The sequence below is a fragment of the Chiloscyllium plagiosum genome, chromosome 18 (genome assembly GCF_004010195.1).
Source record: "Chiloscyllium plagiosum isolate BGI_BamShark_2017 chromosome 18, ASM401019v2, whole genome shotgun sequence".
In the NCBI taxonomy this organism is placed as follows: domain Eukaryota; kingdom Metazoa; phylum Chordata; class Chondrichthyes; order Orectolobiformes; family Hemiscylliidae; genus Chiloscyllium; species Chiloscyllium plagiosum.
The window spans coordinates 65,465,070-65,486,405 of record NC_057727.1 but is presented as its reverse complement, the minus strand read 5'-3'; the positions used below and the strand labels follow the sequence as shown (position 1 = coordinate 65,486,405).

At 40.3% G+C, this 21,336-nt stretch overlaps 1 protein-coding gene and 1 long non-coding RNA gene across 3 annotated transcripts in view; one reads left to right on the top strand and one right to left on the bottom strand.

The window, feature by feature from the left end:
• The window catches only part of LOC122559149 (MAP kinase-activated protein kinase 2-like), a 106,010-nt gene extending 90,470 nt beyond the window's left edge, over positions 1 to 15,540 (bottom strand). Inside the window, exon 1 of one of the 2 annotated variants that reach the window (XM_043708505.1) lies at positions 15,133 to 15,540. In XM_043708505.1, coding sequence (XP_043564440.1) covers positions 15,133 to 15,360 — 228 coding nt within the window. In that variant the 5' untranslated portion in view covers positions 15,361 to 15,540. The remainder of the gene's footprint in view (positions 1 to 15,132) is intronic. The other variant, XM_043708509.1, reaches the window with a different exon arrangement.
• Positions 15,513 to 15,980, top strand: LOC122559150. Its single transcript, XR_006314351.1, has 2 exons — positions 15,513 to 15,602; positions 15,780 to 15,980. It is a non-coding gene; the product is annotated as an uncharacterized LOC122559150 (long non-coding RNA).
• The last annotated feature ends 5,356 nt before the right edge of the window (positions 15,981 to 21,336 follow it).

Sequence of the window (21,336 nt, the reverse complement as noted above, 5' to 3'; positions counted from 1 at the left end):
CAGGTATTCAACATTGAGAATCATGTGGATTATAAAGAAAATGTTGACAGTTCAAATGTCTTCCTTTGAGGTCTTGTTCTCCATTTAGTTAAAATATGGTAATTAGATAAGATATAGCTGCAAGAAAGCTCCCATTTCAGTGTCATTGTTGGTTTGTTGAACCATTGGCAGACTGGATTAAAAGTGACTCCTCCTTTAGAGACTTGGTCAGCCTGAGTTTAAAGAAGAACATAGCGAGAAAGAAATATCACAACATAAATGCTAACCACAAAGTCATTTCAAACAAGCCGCACTTGGAATATCAACGTAGAGTGGGCAGCGACTCGATTTTGTGGGGCTCAGGAGAAGCTTATACTGCTCATAATTCTCATGAATGTAAGTAAGAAATTCACTAAGCCCATCTCTTAAAAATCAGTGACAAGGACAGGTTGATCACTTTATTCATCTATTTGATATGTTTGTCAATGATGTATTGGATGTCATTGTAAAGGGGTGGACTGGAGTGTGTCTTTCATTTTTCTCAGATGCTGTGTAACACTCACCTAGATTATAATGAACCATCGAACATCACTAACAGTAACAACCATCACCCAAACCGTTAAAATGGAATCTCAAAACTGCTAAAACAGGACACAAGGATACGTTGCTGCATCATTAAAGCTGGTTAAACTTCAGCAATAGATCTGTATGTAATTGGGAATTCTCAAGCCTATTGGATCTGCTAACTTGTATAAAAGTTCTTGAGATCTTAGATAAATGGAGATTATCACTTCACTGAATTAGAGTCATAGTCATAGATACGTACAGCACAAAAACTGACCATTCAGTCTAACTAGTCCGTGCTGACCAGATATCCCAACCCAATCTAGACCCATTTGCCAGCTCTTGGCTCATAGCCCTCTAAACCCTTCCTATTCATATACCTATCCAGATGACTTTTAAATGTTGCAATTATACCAGTCTCTACCACTTCCCTGGCAGCTCATTCCAGACACATACCACCCTCTGCGTGAAACAGTTGCCCCTTAGGTCTCTTTTATATCTTTCCCCTCTCACCCTAAACCTATGCCCTCTAGTTCTGGACTCCCCGACCCTAGGGAAAAGACTTTGCCGATTTATCTTATCCATGCCCCTCATAATTTTATAAACCTCTATGAGGTCACCCCTCAGCCTCTGAAGCTTTAGGGAAGAACAGCCCCAGCCTCTTCAACCTCGCCCTATAGCTCAAATCCTCCAACCCTGGCAACCCTTTCAAGTTTCACAAAATCTTTCCGATAGGAAGGAGACCAGAATTGCACTGTGGGACTCTATCAGATTCAGTGGTGTCAATTGCCCCCATAAAAGTGATCTATATGCTTCATTTTTTAAACAGAAGTTTCCTCTCACTGTCCTATATCTATTAGCACCCTTCCCGCTTTCCAACCCTGCAATCTGCAATTAACAGATACCCATTAACCTCTTGGCGTGAAATTTGAGATTAATTCAGAATAGTAGACATGGTGGGCCAAAGAGCCTGTTTCTGTGCTGTAGTGCTCTATCAAGTCATAGTCATACAGCATGGAACCAGTCCACACTGAACTAGTCCCACCTGCCTGCACAGGGCCCATATCCCTTCAAACCTTTCCTATTCATGTACTTGTTCAAATGTCTTTTAAACACTAACTGTATCTGCATCCATCGCTTTCTCTGGCAATTTATTCCACACAAACCACCCGCTGTGTGGAAAAGTTGCCCCTCATGTTTATTTAAAATTATGCCCCCTAGTCTTGAACGAGGGATAAGACCCCTCATCATTCATCTTATCTATGCCCATCGTGATTTTATAAACTTCAATAAAGGTCACCTCACAGCCTCCTTCACTCCAGTGGAAAAAAAAGTCCCAGCCTTTCCAGTTTAATTTTATATCGCAAACCCTCAATTCCCAGTAAATTGTGGCAAATCTTTTCTGAACCCTCAACAATTTAATATCATTCCTATAACAGGGTGACCAGAACTACATATAGTACTCCAGGAGAGACCTCAATGTCCTATATTTGGCCTCTTTAAATAAAAATTAGATTTATACATACAACTAAGTTCATAACAAGTCAAACTCCTCTATTTTCTGTGAAAGTACAAGATACGTCCTCCACGATTCCTAACAATTTCTTCATAGTTTCTTTTCACAAAATACTCTTGACTTGTAACTACCTATTTAATTGCAGGCATTTCCCTTTCTCTTCAGCATGTGCTAAGGCAACAAGGTCAATCCATAACCTTCTGTAACTCTCTTGTTTTGTAGAGAGTGCATTTCTGGGAAAAACTATTTGCATAAAATTCAATGGGTACATTATCGTCAGTGCCCAAATATACATAAATCTTACAATTTTTTTAAATACAAGGAATTCCATGTCCAATCTACGCACAAGATCCAGTTATTTGCCAACAGGAAAAAAATTAGTATAGATAACACCACCAGAAACAAGCTTCATGTTTTTCTGGGTCACACGAAGGGTGGAAATCCACTTCATCAAATTATTTCTCAAATTGTTTTGAAACCTTGACGCATTACCTACTATCGAGTGTTTCACTCGAGTACTTCACTGCAATGTTTCAAAACCAGCATCCAATTTATTTCAAGTGCAGGATGCAACTGATCAAACTTTGCAACAGCTTGATCTTTTCTTTCAAAATTATCATTTGTTCTGAGGGTCAAGTATAAATGCAGAATGGAAGGATAACGTGTTTTAAATTGGTCTGTTAACGTAAAGGCATTCCAGACCTAACGTACTTATTTTTTGAACCAAAAAAATTTTAAAACCCCAGAAGCCAGATTTTCAATTTTAAATTCCATTCTAACCTTACGCACACAGTATTTCTCCAAATTTCCTAATGGCAACCCATAATAAAATTCAACATGTATCACAAAGATACCTGAAAAATTGCCTTCGTGGTTCCAACAAAATATTAAGGCATCTACTTTTAACTGAACAAAATCTATGTTCAAAAAACAGATTTCGCAGAAAGTACTATACCTTGGTGGGAGAAAATATTCAGGTAATTGACACATTTGTTTAGGTTACAACATTTCTGGGATCACCCAAAGAAGCAGATGCAGAAGAAAAACTCTACCTTTTATATTGATCGAGCAATACGCCCATGAAGGTGGCCAGAAGAGCCAAAAAGTATTTTTTATGATTACTTTTCCAGCTGAGAGAGAGTCCAATCCAACATCTGCATCACCCTGTTGCTCTTCAAGACACCTAGCAACCAGCCTTGTTTTACCCTTATAGTCCTCACCCTCAAGTACTTTTCCAGTACAGATCCATCTATGTGACAAGGCTGATTATCCCTTTTCTGGCAGCTCAGAATAAAGCCCAAACTTCCTCCAACTAACTTTTTTTCCTATTGTTATTAAAAAAACTGCACACCAAATATGATAATCAAACATTTCTCTAGGACCTTCCCATTCCCTATGACTCCCTTATTTATAATAAACCAAACTATGTGAACTAAACTCACATATAACCTTTTATAATGCCTCAATGCTCTCTGAATTTTCTCTGGAGATCTCAGGCTTGATTTAAGTCTATGTTTTTCATGCAAAAAGTCAAATATACAGAAAGAGATTAACTAATTGTAGGGACCATACCAACCACTTGGGAGTCAATCATAAGGTCAAAGAGTCAGACAGCATGGAAACAAACCCTTCGGTCTAACTCATCTGACTAGGCATCCCAATCTAACCTTGTCCCATTTGCCTGCGTTTGGCCCATATCCCTCTTACCCCTTCCCATTAACTTTCCCATACCCAGATGCCTTTTAAATGTTGTAATTGTTCCCGTCTCCACCAGCTCTGGCAGCTCGCTCCAGACATGTTCTGCTTGAAGAAGTTACTCCTCAGATCCCCTTTATATCCTTCCCTCTCACCTCAACCTACATCCTCAAGTTTTGGACTCCCCCACTCTAGGAAAAAGACCTTGACCATTCACGTCCCTCACGATTTTACATGCCCTTGTAAGACCACCCCCGCAGTATAGTTGACAACTCACAGGCTGGTTGATCAGCTAAAACATTATGGAACATTTCATCACTTTCACAAAATATCTACTGCCAAAAGGATTTTCCATTACAATATTCAATATGATGTATATCTCCAAAGTCATCATTGGCAAGTTTGTCTCCATTATGAGAAAGAAAACTCATGTTTTTGTGTATAAAAAAACCTTTTGTCATAACCACATATGATCAAAGTAAGTTTAATCTCCGCAAAATGCAGAATTAAAATACTTTAATCTCTATACATATCTTTAAATCCATGGCAACTGCCTCATTAAAGTTACTTGCCAATGAATGGCTTAAAAAAAGATGTTCTCTCCTTTTTTTTAAATTTAAGATTCTGTAGTTAACTTATCTATTAGCCTGTATACATTTCAACTGCCCTTTCAATTTTTAGTAAGATTATTAACTTTTGAAAAGTAGGGTCAGCATCCAGTGTATGTTATTTTGAAACAATTAATTTTTCCCTGTGCATCTTAACCACCTGGTATATTAATTCTTTTATAACACTCTGATTAGCAACATCAGGTTTTATTAAGGGCTTAACACATCCTGAGTACACTATAGATCAATTGACTTTATGAAAATAACTGCTTATCATGTCCAGCAGTTTGTATTCTGTTCATAGAAAGTTTACTCAGCTGAGACATCTGAAAGAGTTTTCATTAGTACATAGGTAATGACTTTAGCTATTTTACATGGAATTAAAGAGGACCATTCTAAACAATCTGTCCCACACATTGTTGAAAGTATATTACAGCACCAACTACCGAATATTCAACTTCACAAAAGTCCTTGACTGTGTCAGCCACTAAAGTCTTTTGTAGTATCCTCCTCAAATTTATTACCATCCTCCAGTGATGACATGGATGCTGCGGTCTCAGCAACAGAACAAACACAAATGTAATTTCAGTGAAAAGTGGGGTCAAAACAGATTGCGTCATTGCAGCAACTCTTCATTTTCCTCACTACCACCAGCAAGTCACCCACAGATATGGAGATAATCTATAGCAAGATGGGAAATTATTCAACCTATACTGCCTTCAATCCAAAACCAAAACCACTTCAACCTCAGTCATAGAGTTTCACAATGTAGATAATGCTCAAATATGCACTGAGCTTCAACTCATTGTGCACTTCTCCTCCAAAGCATATGAGAAAATAGATCTTTCACTAAAGGAAGATGACCGAGGTTCTTTCCAAACTCTCTTCCGCAGTGAAATACTTCTTTGCTCTTATCAGTGGTTATAAAAGTGTTGAAATACATAATCCAGAGTGCTGGCTCAGTTTTCAGTTGACTGAGGAAGAGTATTTGAGGGTCATGACCAAGACTAAGATCATGATTACTGGACATTCATGATCCCCTATACACTTCAGTGACTCAAAGATGAGGAAAAGTACTTCCAGCAGTGCATTTGCAAGATATTCAAAGTCTATTGGCAAAAAAAAATCCTAAATCAATATCCTTTTCCAAATCATCTTACCCAACATGTTAATCACTTAAAAACTAGCTCCACTGGGCTGGAAATGTCACTCCCTATACCAGACTCCAAAAGAAACTATTTGAATTGGAACTCAGTAGCAGCAAGTAACTCCTTGAAGGACAATGAAAGTGTTTTAGTGATGTTCTTGAAACATCCCTAAAGATGACAAACAAATGCACTGACTTGTGGAAGACTTTATCTTGCCAAAATGAAGGCGGCTGGGAAGGCACTTTGCTAGACTTTGTTAGGAGTGTGCAGAGGGAACAGTGATGTGGTATCAGAGCAGCGCACAAACTTCCAAATAACCCAATCCTTTAAGCGCCAACTGCCCCAAATGCAGATCACGCATTGAAGTATTCAGCCATCTCAGAACTCATCAAACTAGACTGGAAAAAGAGGCATCTTTGATCTCAAGGGTCTGCTCAAGAAGATCTTTCAGCACACAGCTGAAGTAGTCCATGCCTAGCACAACAATACATGGTTAAAAGGAGTTCTCAACTAATATTCATCACAGGACTAAACCTCCTTATAGTCTGTTCGGATTCATTATTATCATCAACCTCTCTCAGAATTCTCTTCATTTTGTGTCAGTTTGAGCACCCTGGCTTTTCACTTTGGGAAGTTCACTACATAACGATATGTCAAGTCATCCTCAAAGTTCCTTGGGCATTCCTGGAATTCATTTGTCCATTATTTCTGTTCAAAATTTGTCTTCTACAGGAATAAAAATTTGCTAAAATACGTTTTTCACCTTCATTTTGCCTATTTCATCCTACTATTTCATGGTTCTGATATCTGGACTACTTTGATATCTGGCAATCATTGAGTCTTCATAATCACCAAAGAATGTATAGTTGCTTAAAAATTAAAGGGAACATCTATTTACACCCTTTTTTTTAAAAGCGGGCAGGAGACATCTTATCCAGCAGGAATATCCTCTGAGAATCATAAAGTACAAGCAGCCAGTCCATGGAATAACCATTTTCTTTTTGAAATCTATCAAGTTTAACTGAACACCTTTCATGTAAATTTTACCTAAGTCTCACAGAAAACAAATCTTCTTCACTGCCGAACTGACAAGCATCGACACAAAATACTTAGGGCTGAGATGTATCACAGAAAGAAAAGGCAAGCATAGTAAAAATCAGGACACAGAGCTTTATCCCCAAACAGTGCAGAGGTGAAGGGCCATGTATCAGTGGCATTGAGAAAGTGGACTTCATTTTTTAATGTGGAGGGAGCATGACTGGGAAATCCTGCTTTTTACAGTAATACAAAAAGAGAATTTCAAACTGAAGATTTGGTGTACACACAAACCCACTCGGCTTCAATGTAAATGCATCCCAGCAGCTTTGGAGAAACCATTAATCGTAACACTGGAATAGTGGCTCTCTCTCAAATTTCCATTCAGAGATAGTTCTCACGCACCAATCTGCGTCATGTTGATGTGTGTGTCAGATCTTAAAATATCTGAGCCAGCTGCTGAATGCGGTAAACCTCAAAAAAAGACAGAGCCGATACTCTCACCCTGCTAATGCACTGCAGTGCAGGAAGAAGCATGCGGCAGCACCTTGTCAGGGTCACAGCAAAGGCAATTAGCAAGAAAGTCTATATAGATGCTGATAATACCAGGATAGTGAACCCATAATTCTTTCACCGACTTGACAAGCGCCTAGAATATTCACCCAGTCAATTTTAGAGGTAGTAGGCAACAATTCACATCATTGAAGTAAACAAGAGAAAGTACAAACTTCAATCATTGCACGTGTGCACAGATGGAATACTGCATGCAGTTCTGGTTTCCACAATTTCAGAAGGACACAATTCCACTGGAAAGGATGCTGAGGAGATTCACTAGGATGTAACTGGGATGAAAAGCATGTTACAAGGAGAGACTAGGTAGGCTGGGTTTGCTTTCCTTGGAGCACAGGAGGCTGAGGGGGTGACCTGACTGAAGTTTATATAATTATGACAGGCATAGATAGAGTAGATCATGAGAATCTTTTCCCCATGGCAGACATGTTTGAGACCAGAGGACATACGTTTATGGCAAGGACCAAGTTGTGTAGAGGCAATCAGTGAAAACCTTGTTTTCATCCAACGGATGGTAAAAATATGCAATATGCTGCCTGAGAGGGTAGTCAGGGCAAGTACTCTGACCATTTAAGAAGCAGCTGGATGAACACTTAACTTGTCATGGCATATGCACAGAGTGCAGGCAAATGGGATTTGTGTAGTTTGGCGTTTGTTGGCATGTACAAGGTGGGCCGAAGGGCCTGTTTCTCTGCTGTATGGCTCAATGAGCATATGGAAGCATTTATTTTATACTTGCATCCAATCTTTTTAAATGTTTTTCTCTACTTGCCCTTCCCACACATCTGCAGTGGGCAAAAAAGCTGGGAACTCAAATGAAATTAAAAAGGAGGTACTCTCGTATCAGAAAAAATTAACAGCATGGAATGAGACCATCTAAGTGTCCTGCCAGTGCTAGCTTTTGAGTTAGAAAATTGAGTGCATTCCTCTGCTCTTGTCTTAGTCCTACAAATGTTTATATTCAAATATTTATCCAATTCCTTTTTGAAATCTATTTGTGAATTTGCTTCCATTGTCCTTTCTGACAGTGCATTCCAGATCTTACAGTTTTGCAGAACAGCAGTTCCTGGGCAATAATCACATCTAGGGATATGCCCCGAGTGAAGAGTTTCAGTACTCATGCCTGAACTATAAAATTAAAGACTGTTGGATACAACATTTAAATGGAATGATTAAGTGAGGCAGGCTGAGGGGTAGTTAGCTCACAGCTAGCTTACAATGCACAGTAACACCAACAGCACAGGTTCAATTTCCACATTGGCTGAGGTTACCACGTAGGCCCACCTTCTCAATCTCAACACTCGCTTGAGGCATGGTGACTCTCAGGTTAAACTCATCACCAGTTGTCTTGTCGAATGAGAGAGTGGTCTTCTGGGACTAAGGCAACTTTATCTTACTTAGACATAGCAGATTATATTTACCTGCTTGTCATTTTCACACAAGTCATAATGCTATGCTACACATCCAATTAGTTACATTCTAGATCAAGGCAATCTTTTATAAGCGATTCATCTACATTTCACCTTCACAGTCCCAACTCTCATTGCCAAGACCAGCTCACATATTCGCTATGTGTAGGTTGGGATGGACAGATAGCTCAGATCACTGTTGATCTAATTAAAATAGATTCTATGAGGCAAATAAAATCAGGTTCATGGAGCTCTTGACGTAATTTTCTCTTCTCCCAATCCCTGCTCACAATTTTCAACCTCAGAAAAACCTCAAACATAACAACAAGGGAAGCAAATAATGAGCGATATTTGCTCTCCTTTACACTGAATTTAAGGTATCAAGGTTTAAAACATTATTTTGTTGACACTAATTTCTCCTTAAAAGAGAAAAAGAAGCTAGTCATAAATTTTCCCGAGGACAATTTTTAAACTAACTGCAAGTAAATCAATATTAAAAAAAGGGAAGTTCAAATTTCCAGTCAGGAACAGAACAAAAATTTTCCCTGGTTATTTTCTCAGGCTATTCCCCTCAAACTGCTCCCATCACCCATCACAAACCTCCTGTACTCACATTTAACTACTTCATTCTAACATAAAATAGCTGAAACAAGAAATGTTTCAACAAAGTCCTGATTTAGGATAGGATATATAATTTTCTACTTTAGCGTTTTAGACAGCTCAGAGATAAAAGGATTTCAAATAGTAGTGTCAACACTAATTTTACCCTCATCTATTAACACAATCTGGGCAACGCTATTGATAAGTCTTCAGTGTTTCAATTCTGGCCATCAATCAGGAAAATAATCAGCATGTTGTTCATATTCCGAGACATCTGCTGCACCATTTGCCTTAATGGAACAAACTGAACACCAACACAAAGCTAATACAGTGGGGGAGGGGAAATTGAAAACAGGCCCAGCAAACTGAGGACTCATTCTTCAATCATCAGGTTGCTTACACAGTTAGAAATATCACCCTTACTTAAACAAACAAACAAACATGCTGAATTGAACCAGTCTTACAAACCAAAACCTCACATGCTATTCTGATTGTACTTGTGACTGCAACTCAGCAAATTCATTCTGTTAGACACTGACAGAGCTCCCATAAACCAATTACCTCCTGAGCGATCAAGATGTTCTTTGATTTGATCCCAAAATTTGGGACAGAAGAAGAGTAGACATTCAGCTCCTTGAGACTTCACCACCGTTCTATATCATGGGTTTAGGAGTAAGTTATTAACTTGGATAGAGGATTGGATAACAAACAAAATAGTAAGTCAGGATCAATAGGTCTTTTTCTGGTTGATAAGATGAAACCAGTGAGGTGACAACTTAGGCCCCAACTATTTACAATCTACATGAATCACTTAGATGAAAAAAATAAAAGGTACTATAGCCAAATTTATAGATGACACCAAAATAAATGGAAAAGTAAGTCACAATAAAGAAATAAGAAAGTTACAAATGGCTATCTTAGTGAATAGTCCAAAATTTGGCAGGTGGAGTTTAATGTGGACATAGGGGCAGTATGGTGGCTCAGTGCACCGTTAGATTCCACTTCTGAGCTGTTGTCGGTGTGGAGTTTGCACGTTGTCCCCATATCGATGTGGATTTCCTCTGGGTGCTCTGGTTTCCTCCACAGTCCAAAGGTGTGACAGTGAGGTAGATTGGCCATGCTAAACTGCCCATAGTGTCCGAGAATGTGCAGGCTAGGCGGGTTAGTCACAGGAAGTTCAGGGTTTCACAGATAGGGTAGGGTAATGGATCAGGGTGGGATACACTTCGGAGGGTTGTTACAGACTCAATGGGCCAAATGACCTACTTCCACATTGTAGGAATTCTATGATTCTGTGAGTGAGGTTATCCATTTTGGCCGGTAGAATAGAAATGCAACTTATTATCTAAGGGAAACTTCAGAGTGCTTCGGGGCAGAGAATTCTGTGTTTCTGGACGCTTGAATTGCAGAAAACAAGTAACAAAGAAGGCAAATGGAATTTTGACATTATTAAAGCAAGGGAGTATAAAAGTAGGAAAATGCTGCTCCAATTGTAGAAAGCATTGGTGAGACTGCACTACAGATTTATCACCTTACTTGAGGAAGGATGTGATTATATTGGAGGTTTATTAAATTAATTCAGAGATGAAAGGCTTGTCGTATGAGAAGAAATTGAGCAACTTAGGCCTGTACTCACTAGAGTTTACAAGAATGAGAGGAGATCTAATTGATGTTTATAAGATGCTAAAAGGGATCGATAAAGTAGCTGTAGAAATGGCATTTCCTCTTATGGGCAATCTAGAATGAGAGATCATAGTCTTAGAATAAATTTAACAAATTTAAATCCGATGAGGAGAAATTACTTTTCACAAAGGATTATAAATCTGTGGAACCCACTACCCCAAAGTGCGGCAGATACTGGGACATTGAGTAAATTTTAGGAGATAGACTGACAGATTTTTAATTAATAATGGGTTGAAGGGTTATGGACAGCGCATAGGAACGTGGAGTTAAGGCAGAGATGAGATCAGCCATGATCATATCAAATGGTGAGCAGGCTCAATGGGCCGAATTGCCTACTCTTGCTCTTGGTTCTCATGTTCAATGAGAATGACTAAATCCCTTTAAAGCTTCTTTGCATTCCCCTCACAACTCATTTCCACAAATGTTTGTGTCCTCCTCAAGCTTGGAAATATCACAATTGATTCCTACATCCAAATCACTGTTAAAGATATAGCTGAGACCCAAATACCAAAATAGAGTACAGTTTGGCAAAAGTCTCAAGATGTCTAGAATTTCCATAAGCAGAAGGCAGCAGAGAGGTCTGTTATGGACCAGGCCAGACCCTCTCAAAACATTTCAGGAAAGTAGCCCGGACCCTACCTTTGATAGTTTTTCAAGTGGATATTTCAGGAGTGATGCAGTTGCACAACCACTTCGGTTTAACCAAAACAGAATTTATTTACAGGATTACCGAATGAAACACAAACAAAAGAAAACAGAATATAGAATAACTTAACCGAACAGATTATCCCAACTTTATGATGCTGTTCCAAATACTTGAAACAATCCCGAAAAACATCCTTTTGCAAAAAGAAAAAAAAATCCAACACAGGTTCTTACAGGAGAGAAGGAAGATCAGCACAAACCTGCTTCTTTGTGTCCAGCAGCTTCACAACTGACTGCCTGTTAAAACCAAACCAAACCAAATGAGGGAAAAGCTGAGCTGGGAGAACTGACCACTCCCCTTTCATTGTATAAGATTTTTTTAAACTTGAAAGTCTTTTGCTTCAGGCAGTACCTGTGAGGTATTATCAAATTGAACCTTAAGCCCTTCAAATCTACACCTCCCAGAATGTCTGATTTACAATGCCCAGAAAAAATATGCCAAGGACAACCTAACCCTGTTAAAGTAGCAGCATCATTACATGTCAGAGAGGAAGCTGTCCTAGAAGGATGTTGAAGACATGAGTTTACAGAACCTATGTTCAGCAATAATAGTGAGCAGAGTTAACAGTTTGAGGGATTTGCTGAAAAGGAAACAGAGGACAGTTGTGCAGCTGAATAAGGAGCTTTAGCATGAAGATAGGGATAGCTCTTCTTTGGGATTTCATAGAATCCCCACAGTGTGAAAGCAGACCATTTGGCCTATCGAGTCCACACTGACCCTCCAAAGAGCACCTCACTCAAACCCACCCCCCCTACCCTATCCCTGTAACCCTGCTTCCATGGACACTATGGGCAACTTAGCATGGCCAATCTACCTAACCTGCACATCTTTGGACTGTGGGAAGAAACCCACATAGATCCGGGGAGAATGTACGAACCCCACACAGACAGACACTCAAGAATTGAATTGAACCTGGGTCCGTGGTGCTGTGAGGCAGCGGTGCTACCCACTGAGAGCAACACAGCAGCTCAGGAGTTAACTTGAGTTGCCTCTACTGCTTTTTACTCCAAACTTAACTATCCTTTTTGTTAAGTGGTTCTTAATTTATTTTCTAAATCAACTGGCTCCGTTAGCTTTCCAACAAAATCCAACAGCCTTTACTAAATTCCTCCTCAACCTATATTTCAGACAAAAACCCAGTGTTACATAGTTGTATTATTTGTAAAGATCAAGGAATTAATTGTTATCTGAATAACTATCCCCAGGGTGCCACATTCATTGTTGCAGCGCAGTCTTAGTGTGAAAGATCTACAGCATAGAAACATGTCCTTTGGCTTATTAAGTCCGTGAGAGTCAAAAACAACTACCTATTCTAATCCTATTTTCCAACACTTGGCCAACAGCTTTTTATGCATTGGCATCGAAATTGTACAACTAAATACGTCTTACATGTTATGGTGTCTGCCTGTACCTCCCTCTGGGTGAAAAACATTTGCCTTACATCCCCTCTAAACTTCCTGTCTCTTATTTTAAATCTAGTCTCCCCCCAACCCCCATCAATGATCCCTCCAACAGAAGGTAAACTTCCTTCCTGTCTACCCTATATATGACCCTTATAATTTTATGCAACTCAATTATGACCCTCCTCAGTCTCCTGTGCAAAGCTACCCCAGACTACCTAACCTCTTTTAATAACTAAAACTCTCCAGCCTAGGCAACATGTTCTGGGTGACAATGTATCAATTTATCAGCAACATGGAGAGCTGAAAGAAAGGCACTCTATTATTTTGAGTTAAACTGAGAACACTTTGAACTTATGGGGACCAGATGACACAACATGGTGGCAGTGGGTGCCAATGAAAAAAAAATTCAAATATTCTACATTAGTTTATTAAATTAGATTGAAAAATGAACCTTAATTTGAGACAGAAAGACACAGAGAGAGAGAGAGACACACACACAGAGAGAGAGACAGAGAGAGAGAGACAGAGAGAGAGAGACAGAGAGAGAGAGACAGAGAGAGAGACAGAGAGACAGAGAGAAGAAAATAAAGTGAATCGTGTAAATGAACTGCAATAAATACAGCTCCAACCACTGTTGAATTAGGTGGTGGACTGATATTCAGTAATTTTCTAAATGGCACCAGTGAAAAGTGAAGGGTCAGCTACATCTTTCTATTGGCAGAAAAGCAAGGGTTAAATTGTTTAATAGCTGGGAGCTAAGGGATAACGAAAGCAAATATCCTGACCCAATTTTTGAACAACCCAGCATCCAAACAAATATCAATGTACATGACATGAATTTCAAAGCCAATGACAGGAATCTGATAAGCTTGTTAATAATCTCAAATTTGAAAAAATTATTACATGTTAATTCGAGGAACTATACAAAATATTGATAAAGCAATTCATTTGGAACTCTGAACGCTCTGAAGTGAAAAAAGATTTAATTAGAAAGGGTTCACTTCCAATACTATAAACACTACCAGAACACAGGAAGCCACAGAGCAGACAGATAAAAGCACAGATGAAAATGGCTGGCTTACAGTTAATTCAAGAGAAAGCCTGTACGGTTAATAATGAAACAGCAACAAGATAATACCTAATGATCGAGAGAAAGATGCACATAAACTATGGTCAATCACACGTTCACAGACAGAAAGAAAATTGTGATTACTTTGAGTGCATGGAACCACAAGTCATAACACTTAGTTTATGAAATATCTTACGGTGTGACCTTTGTCACATTGACAACATTTAAGAGATTTCCCTTCCAAACTAAATTCAATTTATCATTTCCAAAGTATATTGTCCAGCAACTAAACACGATACTCCAGTCATGCTCTAATCAGGGCTTTGAATGAACCAATGCTATCCAATAGAAAGTGCTGACCAGTTACAAATGAGGCTTCAGCAACACAATACATTCAATACTAATAAATGTATTGTACTTTATATATTTACCTAAGAAACACCACCATGCACAATAATTGAACAATACTTCACCTTCTTTCCATTTGACAAACAATGCAGAAAAGATTAACATTCACCAACATCGCCATACAAATGTGAATACAGTAGTCACATCCCAACCATATCATCTGTTGCTTATTTATTAATCTGAAATTCAATTAGCATATCTTGGTTCCAATTAGCCACATGTGGCCAGTAACTAATGTATGTATGTATTGGCCAACACTGGACAGATGTGATATACCCCATCTCTATACTCTGGTCATTCAGGTATAAACAGCAAGTTTATAGAGAAAGGAAAACAGCCTTTGTGAACCTTAGTAGCTCAATTTCCCCCACAAATTAGCAGCAGGTCAAATAGTCACTCTGGTGAGGCACACAGAGATGGAACTGGCAGAACCTGGGTTTCTCTTTCTTTTGGCATCTGCACACAGTGGGCCATGTGGAAAAAGCCAGGCTCCGGCCAGATGTTTAACAGGAAGAAAGGGGCCAGAGTAATTTCACACAGATTGAGCAATTATTTCCTTTTTGTTCTGAAAGTCACATATGTCCCTAGCTAACATGGGTTGGGTTTTTTTTTTAAATCCTAGCACTTTGAGAGTTTTTTCTTTTAATATCAAAGTTCCTTAAAAGTTTTTTTTCCCACTGAAGGAAATATGTCCAGCAATGCCCATAATCTCTCCTGTATCACACACAACAAACTGTACCTTCAGGGCGCACTTCTCTCCTGTTTTCTTGTGGATACACTCCAGCACTTTCCCATTGACTCCCAGCCCCAGGACGTTAGTGGACACGCGGTAATCATCAGTGATGGCATTCTTCCTGATCTCGGGCCGGGACGGTGGGTGGTTGAGGAGGCTTGGGGCTCCGGCTCCCGCTGCTTTACTCAACTTAGCGGGCGATAACGGGGCAGAGTCGTTGCCGTTGTGAAGCATGGTGAAGACAGCACAATCAGGGGAAGCAGCGGGTGGGTAACATAGAGGGAGGGGCTGCCGGCTCGGACTGGAAGTGAACCAGTGTCCGGACTCCACTGGGGGGCAGGTGCTGCTGCTGCTGCTGCTGCTTCTCGCCCAGCAGGGGCACTCCGCGATCAGCTGATTTCCTGAACACGTCAGTCCTGGGATCTGAGGGCAAGGTTACAGGAGCTCGGAGATGGAAGTCAGAGGGTTGCGGAGGGGTGAGTGCAGCTCCAGGCCGAATATAAAGAAGCAAAGAAGTGATACACACACATAGACAACTCCCTCTCCCTGCTAATTTCCCTTGTAATCATCTTCGGAAATGGTTAACCCAAATGTCTGAGGATGCTGTCATTCTGACAAATGAAGTATTTACCTAACTTTCTTGTTGTTGCCAGAATTCAGTTGCGGAGTCGTGACGCTCCATCACTGTGAGACTGACGGACTCACTCGGCCACAATGCAGCTCAGTCACTGTGGTGTCTCTACCTGCAGTTAATTTGATCTTTCACCTAATAACAAGAGCCGAAGCACTTCACAGAAATGAATATAGTGGCAAATGAAATTTTATTTAGTTAATACATTCGAAGCTGTACCAATTATACTTTCCAATTGTAGTCATTGATGTAATGTGAAGAAACATGGTCATCAGCTTATCATGCAGAGCAAGGTTCCATAAATAGCGACGCGATAAATGACCCGATAATCCAAAATTGGTTGTATGATAAATGCAACTCTCCTGGACAATGGATCAGCCTAAGAATTTGGACTCTGTGGCAATACCAGTTATGGAAATAATCTAGTGAAAGGATCCTGCTCCTGAACACAAGACCGAGGAAGGAAGGAAGGAAGAATAGGTGATAACATTTCTGGACACCGTTAGAATAATCCAGATCAATATCAAAACGAACATTACGTCGTCCGACGGTCAGGTGTTACCTAAACAATATTATTTGCTTAAATAACTTAGTAACTGGACACTGATCCACATAGAGAAAAGGTGATAAATAGAAAAATAACGAGGTAGGTTTTGGAGAGGCTTTTAAGGGGATGAAAGCAATTAAATAAATTACAAGGGTTCAAGTAGTGGCTGAATTCAAGCCAGAAGGGGTATGTAGCCCGCAAGAGTGATTAACTTAGGTAGGAATTGAAGTTCTGCTTTCCTGTAGTGTATTGTAATGTAATAGTGGGTTCAAATTTTGAGATTGAGTCAACCAGCAGTGTTTGTCGGGGGTCAGGTATCACACTGTCCTATGCACATTCCTAATAGTATTACATTTGCATTCAATGAATACTCACTATATTAAAATGGTTGTAACCAAATCCTGCTGTTATGATAAAGGGCAGTAGTGCAGAAATCCGTTTATGTTTGTTTGAAGGTGGTGTGGCTTTGGGCAGAATCTTTCCAGCACTTGAATAATGTGTGCAATGGGGAATCCATTGGAGAAACATGGCGAGATGGGAAAAATTAGATTCTCAGCATTAAGAAAACCAAGTCCAGTTCTATGACCATGTTTTGAACAGAGACAGGAATGTTGCTAATGAGTGGCCAGGGGCCTATTTGATGCCATTATCACCATGTCATTCACATGGTATTTCCTATTCTCTCACATGTTGGTTAGAAACTAGACAGTAACAATTCCCAACGTGAAGGTCAGAATGGGTTGCCTGGTGACTCCAACACACCACTTGCTCCTCTGGAATTCTACCTTAAACAGCAGTCACCAGCATGTCACTCCACAGGCAGCAACCATCCACATTCCTATCTATAGACATCAGGTGTGTACCGCCCTCATGGCACATCTCTAACCCATTTCCAATGCAGGTTTGCCCTTTGGAGCCCACTGGCACCTGTCTTTGGAATGCTGCTGCCAGGGCACTTTGCACACTGGACGGTCATCCATCTCATATCTTGGACAACAGAGCATCTCAGGGCAACTTGCTTGCCCACTTAATGTTCATTCACATTGCATCTACTTGAATGCTCACAGCATTTCTGCCTTGCATTGCTGCACTTTGTCCAGTCAGCTAGAGCTTAAAGGCTCTCAGTACTCCTGTCTTGCAATGCCTTTTAGCACAGACACATCAGAAATGAATGAAGGGCTGATGAAGGGCTTATGTCTGAAATGTCGATTCTCCTGCTCCTCGGATGCTGCCTGATCTGCTGTGCTTTTCTAGCACCACACTCTCGACTAGTGCACCACTATGTCCAGTTTGAGGATGCGGCATGACTGGACTCTGCAAGTAAAGTGGGGAGAAGGGCCATTAAATAAATAGATTGGGTAGGAGCATGGGGAGGATCAAAGTAATTAAGGTCAACAGGGAGGGCAACGAAAAAGGGAATATGAAGTTTTGGGATCACCTAGACCGACTGTGTGATTCATTCTGTGAATTGCTACCCCCTCTTTCCATTTTAATCCAAATAGTGAGTATGTAATGGAAACTGAAATGACTGTGACCACACCCTGAGTGAGTTGATTAAGCATTTCATTTGTGAGGGAGGGTGATCCATTTTCATGTGAGGTGATGTATTTTAAAGGGTAATTACATTAAACTGAAATCCACACAGTACAGATGAAATCCAGACAGTGCAGGTGAAAGACACCTGTGATCACAAAATTCTATATATGTACCTGATGCATTAACCAACTTTGTTAACTAAAACTGCTGGTCCCACACACTCTTGGCCACATCATGCATCATCACAACCAATTCTACCAATAGCTGGCAGGTACAAGAAGTGTTTTTTTGGCTTGAAAGGATTCACTCTTGTTGCCAAAGTAGCAATCGCACTCCAATCTCCCATGTCCTGCACATGTGCAGGGGCTACTCACTTCACCTCTTGACCATAAAGGGGAGATGATGGCCCAGTGGTCCTTTCTATTAGACCATTAATCCAGAAACTCAATTAATGCCTGGGGACCTAGTTTTGAATCCTGCCGCAGTAGTTAGTTGAGTTTGAATTCATTTTTTAAAATAAAATCTGGAATTAAGAATCTACTGAAGACCATGATGCCATTGTTGGTTGTTGGAAAAACCCAGCTATTCACTAATATCCTTCAGGGAAGAAAATCTGCCATTCTTACCTGGTCTGCCTACATGTGACCCCAGACCAACAGCAATATGGTTGACTTTCAACTACCGTCTGAAATGGCCGAGAAATCCACACAGTTCTATCAATCGTCACAAAGTCTCAACAAGCAAATGAAATCACATGGACCACCTAGGCACCAGAAATGACAAAACACCCATCAACACAGCAGTGAACCTGCACAGTTACTGCCTTTGCTGTTTGAATTCATGTATCGCTAGACCTCGGAGTGCGTCTGGGAAAATTAACAGTGAAATTCACAACTGATCTTGGAGGAACTGTTTGGGTGAAGTTCACAGTACAGAAGCAGATAAGTGTATTATTTTTAAGTGTGACCTACAGAAAGTCTGCAGGTGTGAGTAGAGTGGGTTCTTTCTTGATTATATGTTTTTTGAGATATGTCTCTTGATTAAACTTAAAATATAAGCCATAAGTATTAATTTAACCTGGGGCAGTGTTTTGTAGAAGAATAAGATGGTGTTATTTTCTGGGTCTGTAGATTGTGAAGGAGCAAAAATGACCTTTAGTAGAGTGATATGTGCTTCTTGTCAGATGTGGGAGTTTAAAAAGAGTTTAAGGGTTACTGCAGATTATATCTGCAATAAATGCTGTTAGTTGCGAATCTTATCAGATCGAATGGATCAGTTGGAGAGACAGTTAGAAGCAATGAAGAATTTGCAATAGCAACAGTATGCAATGGATGGCAGTTATAGGAAGAAGGAAAGTCTCAGACACAGTCACATAAATGGGTTAACTCCAGGAAAGGTAAGAGAGGTAGGCAGCTAGTGTAGGAGCCTTCTGTGGCTATACCCATTTCACACAGATATGCTGTTTTGGAAAATGTAGGGGGTGATGGATTCTCAGGGGAATGTAGCACGAACAGCCAAGTTTTTGGTATTGAGATGGCTCTAATGCAACAAGAAGTATGTCGGGTTCCAAGAGATCAATTGTGTTAGGGGGACTCTCTAGTCCGAGGTACAGACAGACGTTTCTGTGGCCAGCAGTGAAAAATCAGAAATGGTGTGCTGCTTCCCTGGTGCCAGGATCAAGGACATCTCAGAGAGGGTGCAGAATGTACTCAAGGGGGAGAGGGGCCAGCAAGAGGTCATTGTCCACATTGGAACCAACAACATAGGAAGGGAAAAGGTTGAGATTCTGAAGGGAGATTACAGAGAGTTAGGCAGAAATTTAAAAAAGAGATCCTAGAGAGTGGTAATATCTGAATTACTCCTGGTGCTACGAGCTAGTGAGGGCGGGAATAGGAGGATAGAGCAGATGAATGCATAGCTGAGGAGCTGGTGTATGGGAGAAGGATTCACATTTTTGGACCATTGGAATCTCTTTTGGGTAGAAATGACCTGTACAAGAAGGACGGATTGCACCTAATTTGGAAGGGGACTAAAATATTGGCAGGGAGATTTGCGAGAGCTGCTCGCGAGGATTGAAACTAGTAAGGTGGGGGGGGTTGGACCCAGGGAGATAGTGAGGAAAGAGATCAATCTGAGACTGATACAGTTAACAAGGTAGGACTAATAAATTAAACTGCATTTATATCAATGCAAGGGGCCTAACAGGGAAGGCAGATGAACTCAGGGCATGGTTAGGAACATGGGACTGGGATATAATCACAATTACAGAAACATGGCTCAGAGATGGGCAGGACTGGCAGCTTAATGTTCCAGGATACAAATGCTACAGGAAGGATAGAAAGGGAGGCAAGAGAGGAGGGGGAGTGTGTTTTTGATAAGGGATAGCATTACAGCTGTGCTGAAGGAGGATATTCCCGGAAATACATCCAGGGAAGTTATTTGGGTGGAACTGAGAAATAAGGAAGGAATGATAACCCTATTGGGATTGTATTATAGACCCCATAATAGTCAGAGGGAAATTGAGAAACAAAAATGTAGGGAGATCTCAGCTATCTGTAAGAAAAATAGGGTGGTTATGGTAAGGAATTTTAACTTTCCAAACATAGACTGGGACTGCCATAGTGTTAAGGGTTTGGTAGAGAGGAATTTGTTAAGTGTGTACAAGAAAATTTTCTGATTCAGTATGTGGATGTACTTATTAGAAAAAGTGCAAAACTTGACCTACTCTTGGGAAATAAGGCAGAGCAGGTGACTGGGACTTTGGGGAAGCACTTTGGAACCAGTGACCATAATTCTATTAGATTTAAAATAGTGATGGAAAAGGATAGACCAGATCTAAAAGTTGAAGTTCTAAATGGGAGAAATGCCAATTTTGATGGTATTAGGCAAGAACTTTCAAAAGCTGATTGGGGGCTGATGTTCGCAGGTAAAGGGACGGCTGGAAAATGGGAAGCCTTCAGAAATGAGATAATGAGAATCCAGAGAAAGTATATTCCTGTCAGGGTGAAAGCAAAGGCAGGTAGGTATAGGGAATGCTGGATGACTAAAGAAATTGAGGGTTTGGTTAAGAAAAAGAAGAAAGCATATATAAGGTACAGACAGGATGGATCGAGTGAATCCTTAGAAGAATATAAAGGCAGTAGGAGTGTACTTAAGAGAGAAATTATGAGGGCAAAAAGGAGACATGAAATTGCTTTGGTAAATAGAATTAAGGAGAATCCAAAAGGTTTTTACAAATACATTAAGGACAAAAGGATAACGAGGAAGAGAATAGGGCCCGAGCTGAAAATGTGTTGCTGGCAGATCAGGCAGCATCCAAAGAACAGGAGAATTGACGTTTCGGGCATGAGCCCTCCTTCAGGAATGAGGAAAGGAGGGACTTGGGGGAGGGGTGTTGGAAATGCGATAGGTGGAAGGAGGTCAAGGTGAGGGTGATAGGCTGGAGTGGGGGTGGGGGCGGAGAGGTCAGGAAGAAGATTGCAGGTTAGGAAGGCGG